Source organism: Tursiops truncatus, chromosome 20, assembly GCF_011762595.2.
Source record: "Tursiops truncatus isolate mTurTru1 chromosome 20, mTurTru1.mat.Y, whole genome shotgun sequence".
In the NCBI taxonomy this organism is placed as follows: Eukaryota; Metazoa; Chordata; class Mammalia; order Artiodactyla; family Delphinidae; genus Tursiops; species Tursiops truncatus.
In genome coordinates, this window is record NC_047053.1 from 11,953,189 (window position 1) to 11,971,286 (window position 18,098).

The 18,098-nt window shown below is 43.6% G+C and overlaps 1 protein-coding gene across 9 annotated transcripts in view; it reads right to left on the minus strand.

Moving 5' to 3' along the window:
- Positions 1–18,098, minus strand: part of RAP1GAP2 (RAP1 GTPase activating protein 2) — a 218,772-nt gene that overhangs the window by 46,771 nt on the left and 153,903 nt on the right. For 5 of the 9 annotated variants that reach the window (XM_033847049.2, XM_033847050.2, XM_033847048.2 and 2 more), the window contains 5 exons: positions 15,101–15,136; positions 10,394–10,438; positions 9,674–9,706; positions 9,039–9,251; positions 7,726–7,829 (listed from right to left, as the gene is read on the minus strand). In XM_033847049.2, the coding sequence (XP_033702940.1) occupies positions 7,726–7,829; positions 9,039–9,251; positions 9,674–9,706; positions 10,394–10,438; positions 15,101–15,136 (431 nt within the window). The remainder of the gene's footprint in view (positions 1–7,725; positions 7,830–9,038; positions 9,252–9,673; positions 9,707–10,393; positions 10,439–15,100; positions 15,137–18,098) is intronic. The other 4 variants (XM_073798113.1, XM_033847052.2, XM_073798114.1 and 1 more) reach the window with 1 other exon arrangement.

Here is an 18,098-nt window from a genome sequence, read left to right on the forward strand (position 1 = left end):
CGGTTCTTTAATGGTGAACGTTGAGGTTTTCTACTCCTTATTGAGTCACTTTTCGGAATTTATGGGTTTTTTCTATAAAATTATCCATCAAATGCATTGATACAAAGTTGTTTTTGGTATTCTCTTAAGACTTCATTTCTATTTGCAGTCGTGTCCCTTGCTTCATTGTGGAAATAGTATCTGTTTGTATCTTTTCTCTGTTTTCCTTAGTCAGCCCTTGCTGGGGGTTTAGTTTATTAATCTTTTCAAAGAGATAGCTTCTGGTTTTGTCTATGACCTCTATTCTTTATTTATTTTTGCTTTCTACTTCACTAGCTTATTCTTGTCTTTTTTATTTCTTTCCTTCTATTTTCTTTAGGTTTTTTTTTTCTACTATTCTTTTCCTAACATCCTGACCTGCATGCTTACACACTGAATCTTTCTTCTTTTTTACAAATGCACATAAAACTATACATCTCTCCCTAAGTACCACTTTAATTGCATCCCACACATAGATAGGTAGTATTTTCATTGTTCTAAATATTTTGTCAGTTTTCTGCGATTTCCCCTTCAGCACCTGAGTTACTTTCAAGGGTTTTCTTTATTTTTTTAACTTTCCAAATATATGAGTTTTATCTTTCAGTATTTTCATTGTTGATTTCTAGTTTAATTTTTGTATATTCAGGGAACATACCCTCTATATTAATTATTTGAAGTTTGCTGACTTGATATGTGGACTTTTTTTTCATGTTCCATCCGAGCTTGAAAAAGAATGTATCTTTTTCTCTTTTGTTGAGTTCAAGAATGTATGTTACAAGATCAAATTTGTTAACTGTGCTGTTCAAATCTTCTATATCCTCACAATTTTTTGTCTGCTTGGCCCATTGGCATCTGAGAGATGTTACTGAAATCTCCCACTATGAGGATTTGTCTGCTTCTTATATTCCTATCAGTTTTTGCCTTTTTAAATTCAAGACTATGTTACTAAATACAAGTTCATGACTGTTAGATCTTCCAGGTGGACTGTTCTTTTGATCATCATGTAGGCTGAGGCCTCTGAGGGGTCCAGTAAAGGGCATCCTTCTCTGCCCAAGTTATGAACAAATACAGAAAAGAGAAATTAAAAGTAATTTGGGAATTAAAATAACTCCTTGGGCACTGATAAAGGTGAAGAGGAAGCACATGAGCTTACTGTGAAGGTGCAGTGGGTCTTCTGACTACACCCCAGAGTTAGCCACACCCACAGGCAGTGCTGCGCAGGGGCAAGCCTCCTCTCGTGGGGTCTGCTCAGGTGGGACTTACAGTACAGGGAGCAGGGGGAATGCCCTGAGGGCAGCTAGCTCCAAGAGGGAAAGGGAAAAGAACACAGCTATACACATCAAGTTCTTACTCCCAAATTTAGCCTTATATCAAGGGGGTGAAGAGAGCCAGGGGTGCCACACAGAAGTGTTCCCTTCACAGAGCAAGAAAATCAGGAGTAGGGAAGGATTCCCAAGTTACAAAGGAGTGTTCCTTTTATCCCTACTAACACTTTTTCCCTAAAAACTCTATTTTGTCTATTGCTCACCAGCTTTCTTGGTTAGTATTTCTCCAGCATATCTCTTCTTATTTCTTTATTTTAAATCTTTCCATTTTTCTTTAGACATGTCTCTTATTAAGCAGAGTATAGCTGCATTTTTAGTTCAATCTGATAGCCTGATATTTTCATAGGCTAATTTATACTTGTGATTACTAATGTACTTAGAATTACTTTTTCTCATTTTGTGTTTTTAATAACCCTGTGTTTTCTTTTTACAGAAGTTTCTGTAACTTCTAATACACGTATTTATATTTTTCCAACAAACTCTAAACTTACTTGCTATCTCTCTCCTGAGGAAGGAGGGGACACAATAGCTACTGAACTCTTCCCTCCCACTGTCCCTCCTACATTTGTTTATAAATTTAATTCAAGAATGCTTTTTTTTAAAAAAAAAAAAAACTTCCTTTCTCCAGTCAGTAATTAAACTCATCAACATAGTTTACCTATTTCTTCTCACTTTTTAGTTGCATCTTTCCTTTTGGTTTCTCTTTTCTTCTAGCTGAAGTACATCCTTTAGTAATTCTTTCAGGGAGAGTCTGTAACTGATATATTCCCTTCATTTTTTTAAATATCTGAAACAGCTGTCTACCACCACTTTAAAGATATTGTCCCATTGTCCCATGGCTGATAAGAAGTCTGCTCTCAGCCTAGCTGTCATTCACAAATAATCTGTCTTTATCCTTAAGTATCTTTAAAATTTCCTATTTATCTTTGAAGTTCTAAGGAAATCTGTTCCTTACAAGTTTCAAATAACTACCTACAAACCATCTAGATCTAGAAACTTTCTTTTTTTTTTTAGATCTAGAAACTTTTAGAGAGATCATTCTTTGAGAACTTTTTCAATTTATTCCATTATTATTATTGAGCCGGTCAGGTTTTTTCACCTCGTGTTAAATTTAGTAATGCATACTTTCCCAGAAAGGCATCTGCTTCAAATAAAATTTTCAATTTAATAGCATTGGTTGAACATAATATCTATTTTTTTAACATAATATCTATTAATGTCTATTGTTAAATTGTTTGATCTTCTTTACATCTGTGGTTATATGCCTTCTTAATGCCTAATTTCGTGTATTTTTATTTTCTCTTTTTATCTGTATTTGACTAGCTGAATAGTTACCTATTTTGTTGTTATTTTGTTCCCTCAACAGAAGTTTATCTTTTTCTAGGCTATAAATAAATCTGTAGTTTAGATTTACTTATCAAATCTCATGAGGTTTTTTATTTCTAATTTATTTCTTTCAACTTTAACCTTTCTTAATTCCTTCCTCTTACCTTAGGTAATAATATTGATAATAATAGCAGCTACCATTCTTGAGTAGCTACAATGTATCAGGTTCTGACACAAAATATGCATTCAATAATTTTAAGGTGGATACTACCATCACCGTTTCACAGATAAACTGAGGCACAGACAGGTTACTAACAACTTACAAATATGATTCTTTCTTTTTGAATAAGGAACTTTTAAAGGCAATTAATTTTCTTCTAAGTATAGCTTTTGACACAACCCATAAGCTTTTAGATGTAATATTTTAAATGTCATTATTTTATAAATATTCTATAACTTCAGCTTTGATTTCCTCTTTGGCCCAACAGTTATTTAGGAAAGTGTTGAGATAACCTACTTCTAAGTGGTTAAGTGAGTTTTTTAAACATTACTGTTATTAATTTGTAGTTTTACTGTCAAATTGTAAGCAAATATATCCAGCAAAGTGTCTGATTTTTAAAATTTATTTAGATTTACTCTGTGGCTCAAAACTCTGGTTCCTAAATCTACTGCTATCAAGAATGATCTGTAAGATTTTTAAAAATAGAAATTTGGGCTAACAATCCTTTTTTTATAAAAAAAGGAGCAAAGCTTATGAACAGACAGTTCACAGAAAATAAATACATGTGATCCTTAAATATATGAAGAGATGCCCAACATAATTCAATTAAATTATTATGAAATTAAACCATATTAAAATACCATTTTCAACTATCAGATTGGCAAAAATCCAAGTTCAAATTTATACAGCTCCTACTGAAGGCAATCTGGCAAATCTATTAAAATACACGTGCATTTATGTTTTGACCCAGCTATTTTACTTCTAAGAAATTATTTTAGTCCATACAAATTAACATTTGTACAAGGTTATTCATTGCAGCATTATTTGTGATACTGAAAGACTGACAATGGCCATTAATAGGGGATCTATTAAATAAATTATTTCACGTTCAGGTGATAGAATACTATGCAGCAGTAAAAGGAATTAAGAAACTCTTTATGTACTAATATGGAAAGAACTCTAGATATATTGTTAACAGATGCAAGTTACAGAACACTAGGTTCTACAGAATGCTAGGGAAATGAGGAAATGGGAAGATATAGTTATTCATGTCTTTACCTTACATATTTATATTCAAATATATATATGTATGTATGTTATATATGTATATATAACACATATATATGTGTATATTATACATATGTTATATATAATTGTTATATATATGTTATAATTGTTATATATAACATATATACATATGTTATATATAATTGTTATATATAATTGTTATATATATACATATATATATGTTATATATAATTGTTACATATATATAATTATATAACAATATATAATTGTTATATATATTGTTATATATATATAAATGTTATATATAATTGTTATATAACAAAAATAACAATTTGTTATTTTTTTAAATGGTTGGAGCCTAGAAGTCTAGGTTTTGTTTTAAAGCCCTATCTACCTTATGATCAATTTGTGTAAATATTCCATAGACAGTTGAAAAGAAGCAGAGATCTCCATGAGAGGATCAAAGTTTGATAGCCAAGTATAGGTACAGATACATATAAAGATACATATATACAATTGACATAAATAATATTAATGAGATTATCCATACCCTCTCATTCCCTACCCTAGTTGATGTCAAGTGGTAAGAAGTATGTTAAAATCTACCACTACAATTGTATTCTGCCAATTTCTCCATATTTTAATCACTATATATATGTGTGTGTGTGTGTGTATATATATATATATATATATACACACACATATATTGTTAAAATATATACTATTAACAACAAAAATGTTCATAAGATATCTTTGCTGTGGATTTTATCTTTCACAAATAGACAATGGCCCTCTTTGTCACACTGATTGCTTTGCCTTAAATTCTGTTTTTCCATATTAATATTGCCCACTCTGCTTTCTTTTCGGATTGGATTGTTATAACTTTTTCTCAACACTTTTCTTTTTAAATATACAGTTACTTTCTTTAATAAAATTAATTGATTGATTTTTTTTTTCCCTTTGGAGAGATGCCCCAAACTGAGAATCTTTTCTGTGTAATAGTGGAATTTAACTAATTTATATTTATTATACATCATCTATGTACTCAGACTTATTTCCGTTATTATATTTATTTATTTATGATTCCTCTATTTTCTCTCTTTTTCTATAATGGGTACGTTTTCTTTGTCATTGATTTTGTCTGATATTTGGTGAGTCTTTTTTTTTTTTTTTGCGGTACGTGGGCCTCTCACTGCTGTGTCTCTCCCGTTGCAGAGCACAGGCTCCGGAGGCGCAGGCTCAGCGGCCATGGCTCACGGGCCCAGCCGCTCCGCGGCATGTGGGATCTTCCCGGACCGGGGCACAAACCCGTGTCCCCTGCATCAGCAGGCGGACTCTCAACCCCTGTGCCATCAGGGGAGCCCTGGTGAGTCATTTTGATCTTCAGATTTAAGTCTTCAATCAGCTTAAGAACATCCATTATCCACATGTTAATTCCTGTTCACTATCCTCCACATTCATTATAATTTTGCTTATCATTTTATAGTTGTTGTGTTTACCTTTGAATTATGTGAGAGCTTCTTAAGCTTATTCTCAATATTATTAACTGGGTTTTCCACAAAGTAGATTCTGCTCTTTACTGTTTGTAATATCATTTAGAATTCTTCTTGGCCATTTTTAGTTTTTTTATATTATTTCCTTAATTTAACCAGCACGTTCTTCATATCATTCTATTGCCTTATTTAATCTTTTGTCTTTAAAACAGTTTATTTTTTTCTAGAAGTCTGCCGAAAACACAAAGTTAACAGATATCTAAATTTTACTTGGCTTTTTATAACAAATCCTTTTCAAAGCTTGGTTATTTCCCTACCTTCTAAATGCTAGGTTATACTTTTTTAGATGCAGAATCTTTTCTTTCACCAAACTATGAGGGGTTTTTTTTCCCCTCTCCTTCTTCTTTTTATATCCAAACTTGAAAATGGAGACATCTACTCAGGCTTGTTATTTATCTCCAACCTGTTAGTAGATTCTCCTTGGCAACTCTCATGGCACACACAGATGCTGTTAGAATACTCTCCTCAGATTTTAGGCTAGAGAGCTGGTTGTTATAAGACATCAATTAAATAATCCAGAAGCCCACAGGGAATGAGGAAGAAGCTGGGACAGGAGTCACTGCCAGCAGAGGAATTTCATCTCTGCATAATTTCTTCTTTGTGCCTGGTAAAGTTACTAGGCTGTGGGACCAATTTTTTTATGTCTGGTTTTCAATTTGGCCATTACTCTGGGTACACGATGTGATTATCCAACTTCCTAGCTGGTGAATGGCTTCTCTCTGCCACCCCACTCACTGGATTTCTGTTTGGGAGAGCCACATTTGAGCTTGGGCTCCCCAGGGCACTGATTTCAAATGCTATTGACCCCAAACAACAAAAGTGTTTCCACGTAGAAAGACCCCTGACTGTTCCAGGGCTCACCCTTACTTCTAAACAGCATAGAATTGTCCCCAAATCTCCAATTTCATATATTCCCACACTGCATTGCTTTCTAAGGAAGAAGCAACGGGGTGCAACTCTCAATATCACCTACATTACAGTCCTAACTACCCCACAGATGACAAAAAAAAAAATCATCAAAGTACGTTGCGTGCTGGGCATCTTTCTCTTATTTTTAGTTCAGGTGCAGCATTTCAGATAGGCTATATACTAGAAAAAGAGGGTTAGATCCTTGTGTTCAGTTATCTTCTTACTCAGAAATTCTACCCAACCTGGGTCTTATTTTTATTAAGAAAGGAAGTAATTTTCTTTACAGAGGTTCACCTAGCTCGAAATCCTATTAGGAGATGGGGATCCAGGTATTACTCCCTCAGAAAACTGGCTCTAGCGATTTAATGGACTCTTCCTTGCCTTGCAAACATCATTTCTAGCCAGGTGAACCTCAGCAAAGCAAATTGCTTCCTTTCTTAATAAAGAGCAAACCAAAATTGGATGAGTGCTGACAACTTCCTTGTACCAGCCCCCCCATCTCACCTCTCCTATAGCAAGGCTATGTGTCCCTGTCCATCCCAAATTTATCTCAAAATCTGGGCAGAAAAAAAAAATGTTATTGCTCTTTTCCAAATACCTTCAAGGAGTTCCAATTCGATTCACAAATATGGACTGGGAGCGTGACAGGCTCATGGCTAAACATCAGCACTGGTCTTCCTGGCTTCTCCACCAGCCCACCAGGGACAGAGATAAATAAGACAGACTCTGTGCTCCCACAGCACCCTGTGTAAATCACTAAAATAATACCTGCGCCACATATCCTCCATGTTCCTCTCCACTAGACCATAAGCCTACAGAGAACACAGACCATCCCTCTGTCATTATTGCAAAGGAGGTTCTACAAAACACGTTAGTCACACCAAACAGAAACCAGTTCCAGTTCCTGCCCTTGAGGAGGTCATATTCCAGAGAGAGGTCCCCAGCTTAGCTGTGAATCGGTGCTCCCGTTGTGACCACGACTCCGTCTCGGGTGCACACAGATGTTTTGGGATCTATTTTCCCTGGCTGCACACCGTAGGTAGTATTCTGGCAAACCCTCTCCCGGGACAGGTTGGAGTTGCATCTCAGCAGGATAAGCCATCTTCCTCAGAGTCCCAGTCCCCACAAGAGAGGCAGGTTGGGGTGACCTTGAACCAGACACCACTCTGACTCCCGCGATCGGCCCCAGGCATAAACACCTGGTCTGCCTGCCTGGCAACTCAGACGTAGCCCCAAGGTTCCAGCCAGGTCTGTTTCCCCAGCACACCCAGAGCAGACTGGTCAGACTGGTATTTCTGGGTCCTGGCCACTAGAGGCGTGGCCTCTAACAGTGCAGAAGCCCCACCTGAGAATGATCCGAAGGTACTCAATACCATCCGTCTCCTCACACTTGATGGACAAGAGCAAGTTCCCCAGACTGCTGCCGGTACAGTAGAAGTTTAGATGATCCTAGAGACAGAAATCAGGTGTTAGCGGGGAGGAGGGGATCTTCCGGACATGTTCCCCCAAATCACCTCCTTCACCAGGAGTCAGAAGCCCCATAGCAATGAGGAAGAGAAAGATGCTACTGCTGTGGCTGCTACTGGTGATGATGGGGGGAGGGGGGAGGAGGGGAAGAAGGAGAAGGGTCACAGTGAGAGGCCCAACTGAGTCCCAGGATGTGCCAGGCACTGGGCTGAGGGCCTAAGAGCCCTTATCTCCTTTAATCCTGACTACAACTTTATGCAGGAGGAAACATCATCATCCCCATTTCACAGATGGGTAAACCAAGTTCAGAGTTGTTAACTGTCCAGGGTCACACAACTAATAGTGAAAGATCCAGGGTTCAAACCCACACCTGTCTTGACCAAAGCCCAAGTTCTTCACCACAAGATATCGAGTCCACTTCCTTGCTTCCAGGGGCAACGCTTGCCAATTCAGACTATTTGTGGGAATAAAGCCAGGAAGTTCACTGGCACCGCCACCCAAGGGGAGCCAGGAGGTCCTCTGGACAGTGGGTCTCCTCCTGGCCCAGGGAGCCCATACCAGACAGGCCATATCAGGATGCGGCCCTCGAATCTGCACTTTAACACGTTCCCCAGGGGGTTCTGACGCAGCTCCTAAGACTGCAAAGCTGCCTTAGGCCGGAGATTTCCGGAATCTACCTTCGGGACTTCCAGAACCTGCCAAGTCTAATGGGCAGAATATATTTAAAGAAATGTAACTTTGTCACTTTTAAGCCATCAGAGGCTCACAGCACGTCATCCAGTACAAGTACTCAGGGGGACCTGCTTGAATGAGGACACGAGAGACTTGTACCATTTTGACAGAAACAGACTTCCAAGGTGTGAGAATGTATTTGTCCCTTCCACCCTCCTCCACCCCCAAACACTACCCATTCCATCACCTCCTAAGATATTTGTTGGGGGTGATTCCCCACCCAGACTCATCACACCAAGAGCCTTCCTAACTTCTGCACACCCTCTGTCTGCCCCATCCCTGCCCAGGAGCACAGCCAGTCAGACCTCTCCAATGAGGACACAGGCAGGCAGCAAGGACAGGGAGGGCGACTTCGAAGAGGAGAGACAGAGATAAAGGGGCAACTGGAGAGGAATGCTGGGTTCCTGGGGGCCTCCCCCTCCAGCAGCTATTTTTGCCCCCGGGCCCCCTGGGCCTCACCTTCCCCAGGAAGTGCCTGCGGTAGGCCCTGGCTTCACCCTTGCACTCGAGCTTGTAGCCAAACGTGCTGGGGCTGAGGTTGTCCTCTTCCTCCTCCTCACAGATGCTGCTGCCCAGGGAGGTCGGCGTGCTCACGTTCTCAGGGTCCTCAATCCAATAGCCCCCAAACTGGGGCAGGACGATCATGGGGTATGGGCCTCCCTTCTCCACCACCTAGAGGCAGAGGGAGGGTCTTGCACTGCAGCCTGCCCTGGGTCTGCAGGAGGTGGGGAGAGGTGCCGGTAGGGGTGCCCTCCAACTTCTGAACGGCTCCAAGGAGGGCATCCCGTCTTTGAGGCCAAACGCAGCAACATGAACCCCTCCCCTAAGCCCTACAACGTCTCCAGCTTCACCAACCCTGTAGTTTCAGAGGTGCAAAGCTTGGATGGGTACCCCCAATTTAAATATGGAAAAGCTGAGGTCACAAAGGGAAAGGTGGCAAAAGGCCTCAAGCCCTCAAGTACCAGGGCCAGGGTTCTCTCCCACGTGGGGTGGGGCAGGGACCATCAACATCATCTCCGTCAGCTCCCCCGCTCCCCCCGCCCTGCCGGCAAAGACAGGATCCAGAGCTGCCGTGCAGCCAGGGGGGTTCCTACCTCGTCAATGCTGGGGTACGGAATGTAGTCGTCCTGCAAGACAAACCAGACAATGTCCCCATTAGTCCCGGCAATGCCCAAAAAGTTTGATCACTGTTTCCATTCCCCTCTCCACTCCTTACTCCAGAGGGGGTGAGGAATAGGCTGGGGAGCATCAGTGGGAAGAACACCGGACAGAACAGCCTAGAGGCAGCTCTGGGATGTGGCTTGAGTTCTTCCCCAAACCGACAGAACCTGAGTGCAAACCCTGCCAGCTGAAGATGCAGTACGCAGAGCGCGGAGTCCCACACTCCTGTGACCCAGCTTCTCACCCTAGGATGCTGTAACAGGAAGATGACCTCTGGTCCCACCTAGCCCCCTCCAGGAAAGGGGGTTAACCTCTAAGTGATGAGCTGCTTGCCTGGGCCTTGGCAATGGAAGCTGAAGCTGAGAGCTGACGCCTCCGGAGTCTGGAGCATAGAGCCTGACACCCCTACGTGCTGCACGCGGTCCGTTTGCAGGAGCAGGTGCAGAGATGCCAAGCTGAGCCACAAGCCTTGTCTCACCAAGGCCTCCGCCCCAGCACACCCTGAAGCTGCCCCAAAGGCGTCAAGCCAGGGCCCCCCTTGCTGCCCACTGTGTACCGGTCAACACTGTGTGACTGTGTAAGAGTTAGACAGTGTAAGAGAGCAGACCCCAGCATACCAGCTCTGTCCCCTGCCTGTCACCCGCCCAGCCCACCTTGTTCTTCTGGGGTCCCGGCTTCTGCTCTTCAAGCTTGATCCCCTGCAGAAACAAGGAGAAGAGGATCCATGGAAAAGCAAAGGTCACAGAAGACAGGCCAAACAGAGGAGTCTATCAGGAGCAGCTGCTTAGCTGGGGGTTAGTCACAATAGCAGCAGCAGCTGGCATGTGCTGGCCCCTTACACACTCAGGCCTCACAGCAGCCTCCGGCAAGGCAGCAGCGTAGGGGGTTAAGAGCGTGGACTCGAGCCAGATCACCAGGATTCAAATCCCAACACTGCCGCTGATGACCTGATGACCATGGGCAAGTCACAAAACCTCTCTGTGGCTCGGTGTTCCCATCTGTAAAATGGGAACGAAAACGTCGCCTACGCTTGTGGTGAAGATTAAATGCTGAGAGTGTGTTAAGCCCTTGGAAGACTGATCGCTATATAGTAAAACTACGGGTAGACAGCATTTTCATCTTGGTGCTTAAATATCTCCACCAGGCTCTCTCAAAGCCAGTAGGCGAGGGGTGAGGATGGGAACCTGCATCTTCGGGTGTCATCGATGCCCACATGTTGGACCTCATGCCACACCAGCTCCACCCCTCCCTGGTGGGAAGGTCCAAGGGTGACAGGCAGGCCACCTGGTCCTCGTTCTGCCGCTGTCGTACTATCCACGACCCTTGACAAAGTTGAGCCTCTTGCAGCCTCCGTGGCTTCAACTGCAAAATGAGGATTCTAACACCCATCCTCCCGCCTCATAGATGCATCACTGCAAGGGACAGGCACCATGACTGGGCCTGGATTAAAGGGGATCATCTGCAGTTATCTGGAAAATGCTCTTCCGGGGAGCAGGGCCCGGTCCTATAGTCACGTTCTGAATTAACTAGGTTTTGAGGGAGGGGGGCACATGGTGTTCCCAAGATTGTTTGAATAAATCCAATGAGGGTGTGAGACTCTGGGACACATGGGGACACACTAGGAGAAACAGGTCCCCTCTAGAGAGAAGAGTGTCCAGAAGCGGCCGCTGCCTGATCATCATCATACGCATCAGGATCTTGGCCTTCCACGGCGCTCCCTCTGTTGTCTCCTTTGAAGCCCTCAGCACCCATTTACCAACGAGGAAACTGAGGCCCAGGGAGTAGGTTGCTGGCCTAACGTCACACAGCTTGCGCGTGACAGCACCTGGATTTGAAGCTGGACTGTGTGTCTACAAGTGTGTCTACAAGTGCGTGGTCCTATCCCACAGCTCTCAGAGCCCAAGACTCCTGCTCACTGGGTGGATTCAGACTTGGGCTTCTCCAGACTCGGCTGGGCTGAGTCACCTGCGGCGTTGTTCAAGAGGGCTTGGGGGGCCCCCCTCCAGCTGGACAGGTGCTCCTTTCCACACACAGGGATAAAAAACACCTGAGTGGCCAGCAGACCCTGTCCAGGGAGGCAAACTGGGCGGATGGGGATGGGGGTGATGTCAGGAGTTTGTTTTGTTTGTCCTGCACTAGTCATCCCTGCCTGGGAACAGCCCCTGGGCAGGACAGCAAACCTCCTCCTGTGCCTTCCCCCACGACAGAGCCACCACGCAGCACTGGGCCGTCTCTGGGTGTCATCCTTTGCAACAGGTATTATGATTATGCCCCCCTCCCCCATCCCCAGCCATGAAGACACTGAGGCTCAGAGAGGTACAGTGACTTGACCAAGGACACTCAGCTAGAACGTGAACCTAGGACCAAAGGGATCCAAAGCTTGTGCACTCGGCCCCTGTTGCTTCACAGGGATTGTGCCCTTCTTCAAATCCCTAGACTCTCGGGCCGGGAGGTCAGGAGTCCTGGATCTTAGTTGCAGCTCTTCACAACTCTCAAGAGTGCCCTGCATGCTTCGCTGCTCTGAGGCTCAGTCTTCACGCCCGCAGCGTGAGAGAGCGCGCCCACACTCAAGGACAGACTCCAGCCACACTTCATAGAAGCCGCTTCCCATGTGAGTTTCATACGGGCAGAGGAGTTGGAAACTGTGGCCCCTAGGAGGCTGGGACCCAGTGGGCACGTGGTAGAGGCCCAAGCACTGGGAAGTCCGGTTTCAGCCACCAGCAATCTCAACTGAGATGAAATTGGCCCACCGCCCAAGGGTGTCAGCCGCCTGCCGTGGAGACACACGGGAAGCAACCAGACCCCTGGCACTTCCCTGGCGGTCCAGTGGTTAAGACTCCACGCTTTCACTGCAGAGGGCGCGGGTTCAATCCCTGGTCGGGGAACTGAGATCCCACATAGCATAGCATAGCGCGGCTAAAAAAAAAAAAAAGACCCCTGTCCTTGCCAGGCTCCCAATCTAGTTGAGAGGACAACCCAGCAGCCTCGAAACACGAGGACCGTGAGGCCGGTTAAGTGGGGCTGGAGTCTGTGCTCAGAGAAGCCCTTTGTTGGGGAGGCCGGGGGCCCCGGCTAGCGGTGAGGGGTGAGTGGATCGTGGGAGCAACCAGAGAGAAGGCAGGGTGAGCCGCAAACTCCCCGCCAGCTTGCCAGAGTGCGGGGATTCCGTGGCTCGAGGTGAAGGTCCCAGCTTTACTGAGCACCTATTACACACTGCCTCCCATCACTCACTGTCAAGGCCGGTGCCCTCCCTGTTTCCGCAACTTGACTGTACGTTCCCTAAACGCACATAAATCAGTTTGTAGTCCACACACTGCTGGGCACAGAGCAGGATTTTAATAACTTGCTCGTGATAATGACACAACCACTAATAATAGTTTTCCCTCAAACAGTCCCTCCCCCTCCCCCCTTAGGGAGACCTGGCTTTCCCAGGAGGACCACGCTTGCTGGTAGCAGCTGCCTTCTCAGCATCTCCACCTGCATCTCAGGCCTGTTGTGGGCACGCTCTCTGCCTCTCCTCCTAGACCTTCCATCACTACCGGATCCTCCTTCCTGGAGCCTGCAGCAGCTACTTAGGGTAAAGAGCACCATAATATAGTGGCTAAGCCTTGAAGCTATGTACTAGCCCCGAGCCCTTAAATGTTTTATTTAATATCTCTGGGCCTCAGTTTTCTCACCTGTGAAATGGGGATAATAATAATATGCCTACTTCCTGTGGGCTTTGTCAGGAAGACATGAGATAACGCCTGTCAATCTCTGAGCCCGAGAAGTGCTTGAAATACGTGGGCTATTACCAGCATCTTCTTCCCATCTACATTTATGAAGCCTTCCGGACCTCCCCCCATATTCCCTAGGGCGGTGGTTCTCATTTGTGAGCTCTGACCCCTTGGTGAGGGGTGATTATAAAGGACCCCCAACACTGAGCACTGATTTTTGTGCAATGCCTACGAAGTCTTTACGTATTTCTCATTTCATCCCAACAACCACGTGAGTGGGTATTTTACATGTAAGCGGGCGTTCTTATTTATAGAAGCTGTGATATTGTGATTTATAATAAGAAATATATATTTGGTCTTCATGCAATTTGAGGCACAGAGCTCCTAAAACGCTTGGAATTTCCTAGGTGATAAGAGCAATGGGGGCATCTTTTGTTATAGCATTTGGACTTTTGTCCTTGGTTCCTAAAACAGCTCCAGAGCCATAAAGGTGAAAGGAGTGTCTTGTTATAAGTTTATGTTAATGAGGTAACTTTTGGGAAGCCCCTAAGGATGGAGGCTTGTTGCCAGGGGAACCAACCCCAATTAGAGGGTTGGAACTTTCAGCCCCACCCCCAACCTCCAGAGAGGAGAGAGGGGCTGGAGATTCAATCAATCACCAATAGCCAATGATTTAATCAATCATGCCCATGTAAAGAAGCCTCCACAAAACCCCGAAAGGACAGGGTTTTGGGAACTTCCTGGTTGGTGAACACATGCTGTGCCCAAAGAAGGCAGAGAAGCTTGCACCCCTTCCCACATACCTTGCCCTAGGCCGTTCTTCCATCTGGCTGTTCCTGAGTTACAGCTTTTTATAATAAACTGATAATCTAGTAGTAAACCCTTTTTCTGAGTTCTGTGAGCCACTCTAGCAAATTAATCGAACCCGAGGAGGGGGTCGTGGGAACCTCCGATTTGTAGCCAGTGAGTCAGAAGCACAGGTGTCAACCTGGACTCGGGATTGGTGTTGAAGTCAGGGGAGGAGGGTGGTCTTGTGAGACTGAGCCCTTCACCTGTGGGATCTGACCCTACCTCCAGGTAGACAGTCTCAGAACTGAGTGAAACTGTAGGGCACCCAGCTGGTTTCGCAGAACTGTTTAGCGTGAGAAAACTGCCACACGTCTGGTGTCAGAGTGAGGTGAGAACAGTGCTGTGAGTAGACAGAAAACAGGAGCGAGAAGCTTAGAAAAGGGAAGGAACTAGTGCTAGCGAGTGTTAGATGCAGGATTTGAACTCAGGTCTGTCTCCCACTCCACTGCTCTGCCTCGCAGACGTGAGATGAGTCCCCTAAGAAGGGGCTTTCTTTCCAACCCATTGCCGGAACAACGGACCCCCTCAAACCCTCCCCACATCGGTCTGCCCTGCTGGCAGGTTCTGTTTGTCTTCTCTCCATCCTTCAGGCGGGAGCCGTCCCAGGATCCTCTGTGCCGTTCGACCTGGAAATGGCCTCAGGTGGTCCAGGCCATCAGGACTGTGAGTTCTCTCTTCTCTGCCCTCCCTCCGAGCACCCGAGTTTTGCCTGTGGGTTCTGCTGGTGTCGTGTCCGCTGAGGCCACTGCAGCATCCCCACCCGGTGCCTGGCTCCCCGACAATGAGGATGCTCACCTGCATTTTCTCCAGCATCTCAAAGAACTCCGCTGACTGAAAGACACAAAGAGGGCGGGGAGAGAAAGATGGGGCATCAGCCAGGAGGTCTGCTGAGAAAGCCTCTGCGTTGACCGTCTGGAAGCTCCACCCAGGGCTTCCCCAGGGACAAAATTCATTTGGATCAAGAGAGAAGATCATTTGATCTTGCCTTTGCAGGGCTGGAGGGCCAGAATACCCCACACAACAAGAGGGGGAGAAAAGCATGCCCGGCCTGGCAAATGGCCCTGGGGAGAACAGTTACTCAGTCTCTGTCAAGAGGGAGGGGTCCCTGGGAAAAGCTAAGGTCTCCAAAAGCCCTGGGATTCAGCCTCCAGCAGGATTCGTGTTTGGGATGTTTTCAGCCCAACAGTGAGGCCAAGATGTCCCACACAAGTCGTTTTCCAACTTTTGTGGCAACACACAGCTCTTCTGTCTTCTCACAGAAGTCTCACTTAGAACTCCAACATACAAAACCAGTAAAAACACAGGGGCTCTGGCCAAGGCAGAGCCCCTGATGTGCCACCTCTGCCTGCCCCTGTCCCCTGTCCCCAAGGCACCTTTTGGGACCCAAGAACTGGTGAGCAAAATCTAAAAACCATTGAACTGCAGCCTCCAGTGGCCTGGATGGGTTATTTTTTAAATCGTAAACTACATAAGTCCAAACTTTTAACCTACATTGGTGCCACCCTTGTAAACTCCAGGTAAGACCAAAAGGAGAAAAAGTGGAATGAAAGGGTGAGGGACTGAAAGCTCTACCCTAATAAACACACGCAGAGGTTGCCCCAGAGTGTCCCCACTTCCCGTTCTGGAAAAACAGCTACACTTTTTTGTCATAAGATCACTGCCCACATCAGGGCACTGGCAAGCCACGAGTTAATGAGCGCCCAGAAGAGACAGTCCCCGGATGAATAGGAAACAAAAGAAAGCAGTGAAAAGGAAACATGTCCTTGTCACTTCTTCATGCAGAGGCAGGGCATCCACCCTGCTTTCCTCTGCAGGCACCAATGGGCCAGAACTGCCTGCAGCCCCGTCACCCTCAGCATTCTCAGAAGAGAACCACCATGGAAAGGACCCTTGTGGAGTCACCTGCAGAGACCTGGCCCTGCTGCAGACTCCAAGTGACCTCTCCCAGGCTAAAGGTGGCCCAACCCAAAAAGTCCATCAACTTTTGAATAAACAAATTATAGCATATCCATTCAATGGAATAGTATTCAGCCATTAACAAAAAAAAAAGAATGAAGTACTGGCTCATGCTACAACATGTATAAACGTTGAAAACATTATGCTAAGTAAAAGAAGCCAGACACAAAAAGCCACGTGATTCCATTAATATAAGATATTAATGTATAATAATAATAATTATATATTATATAATATTATATAATATATAATTATATATTATATAATTATATCTTTAATTTCACATTTATATATAATTATATATAATTATATATATATAACAATATATATTATATATATATAATTTCACATATATATAAAATATATAATTATATAATTATATATTATATAATATTATATAATATAATTAATAATATAATTATAATATTATAATTAATAATATAATAATTCCATTACTATAAGATATCCAAAATAGGCAAATCAAAAAGACAAAAAGTAGATTTGTGGTTGCTTAGGGCTGAGGGAAATGGGGGATTTGGAAGGTGATAACTAAAGGATATATGGTTTCTTTCTGAGCTGATGAAAATGTTCTAAAATTGACTGTGGGTAATGGTTACAGAATTCTGTAAATATACTAAAAACCATTAAGCTGTGAACTTTAAATGGGTGCCTTTATGGTACTGAATTCTATCTCAATAAAGCTGTTCAAAAAGAAAAACTACTCGGTTATTCAAAAAGAAAGCAGTAGATCTATATTGCTTATATAAGGTGCTCTCCAAGATATACTAAGGGGGAGGTGCAAATCAGAACATCACATAGAATATGATCCCCTTTTAATAAAAACAAAACCTAAAAAGACCTATATGTATGTATATAAATGCAGAGAAAATAATACAGAAGATACCTCACACTATCAAAAAGTGATTAGATCGAGAAGGCGGAGAGAATAGTGAAGGGGGGTTTGCTTTATACATGGTCTGCTTCACAAGCAGGTAGACCTACATTACTGGCATAATTCAATTTCAAAGAAATAAGTTTTGGAAAGGAAAACAGAAAAATGTGCAAAGGACAGGAACAAACAACTTGCTAAAGGAGAAATATAAAATGACCAATAAACAATTGGAACATGCCCAACCTCCCAAGTTATGAAAGAAATTAAGGTAATAGTAAGATAACATCTTTCACCTATCAGATTGGCCACAATTAAAAAGAAAATCCAGTGTTGGCAAGGACTGTAGGTAAGTGTGCACCTGGTACTTTCTGAAGGGCAATTTGGTACTATGTGTCCAAAGCCTGAAAAATGTTCCTGTATTTTGGCCCATAAACCCACTTAAAGGAATTTACCCGAAAGCAATATTTGGGCAACTACACAAAGATATGTATACAAGGATATCTGTCGAAACACTGTTTATGGGTAAAAAAAGTGGAAAGAGCCGAAGTACCCATCAATGAGGGAAAGAATAAATGATACAAGGAAGTATGCCCATACAATAAAATAAGAGGAGATCTGTGTTGCTTATGCTACTAGGAAGATTCACATTGTACTGTTAAGTGAGAAAAGTAGGGTTTAGAACAATGTGACCCCTTTTTTCTCAACATATATGTCTTCATCTTGAACACACACATCACCCCTCGAGAGAAAAATATCTTGAAGCATATATGTCAAAATGAGTTATAAGTTAAGGATAATTCTTTTGCTTTTCAGTATTTTTTAAATTTTCTATAACAATTATAAATTATTTTTGCAATTAATCAACTGCAAAGACTTCAACACATAAGCAGAGGCTCTGGCATGCCTTTCTTTGCTTCTCCCAACTCCTGCTACATGCCTTTCCTG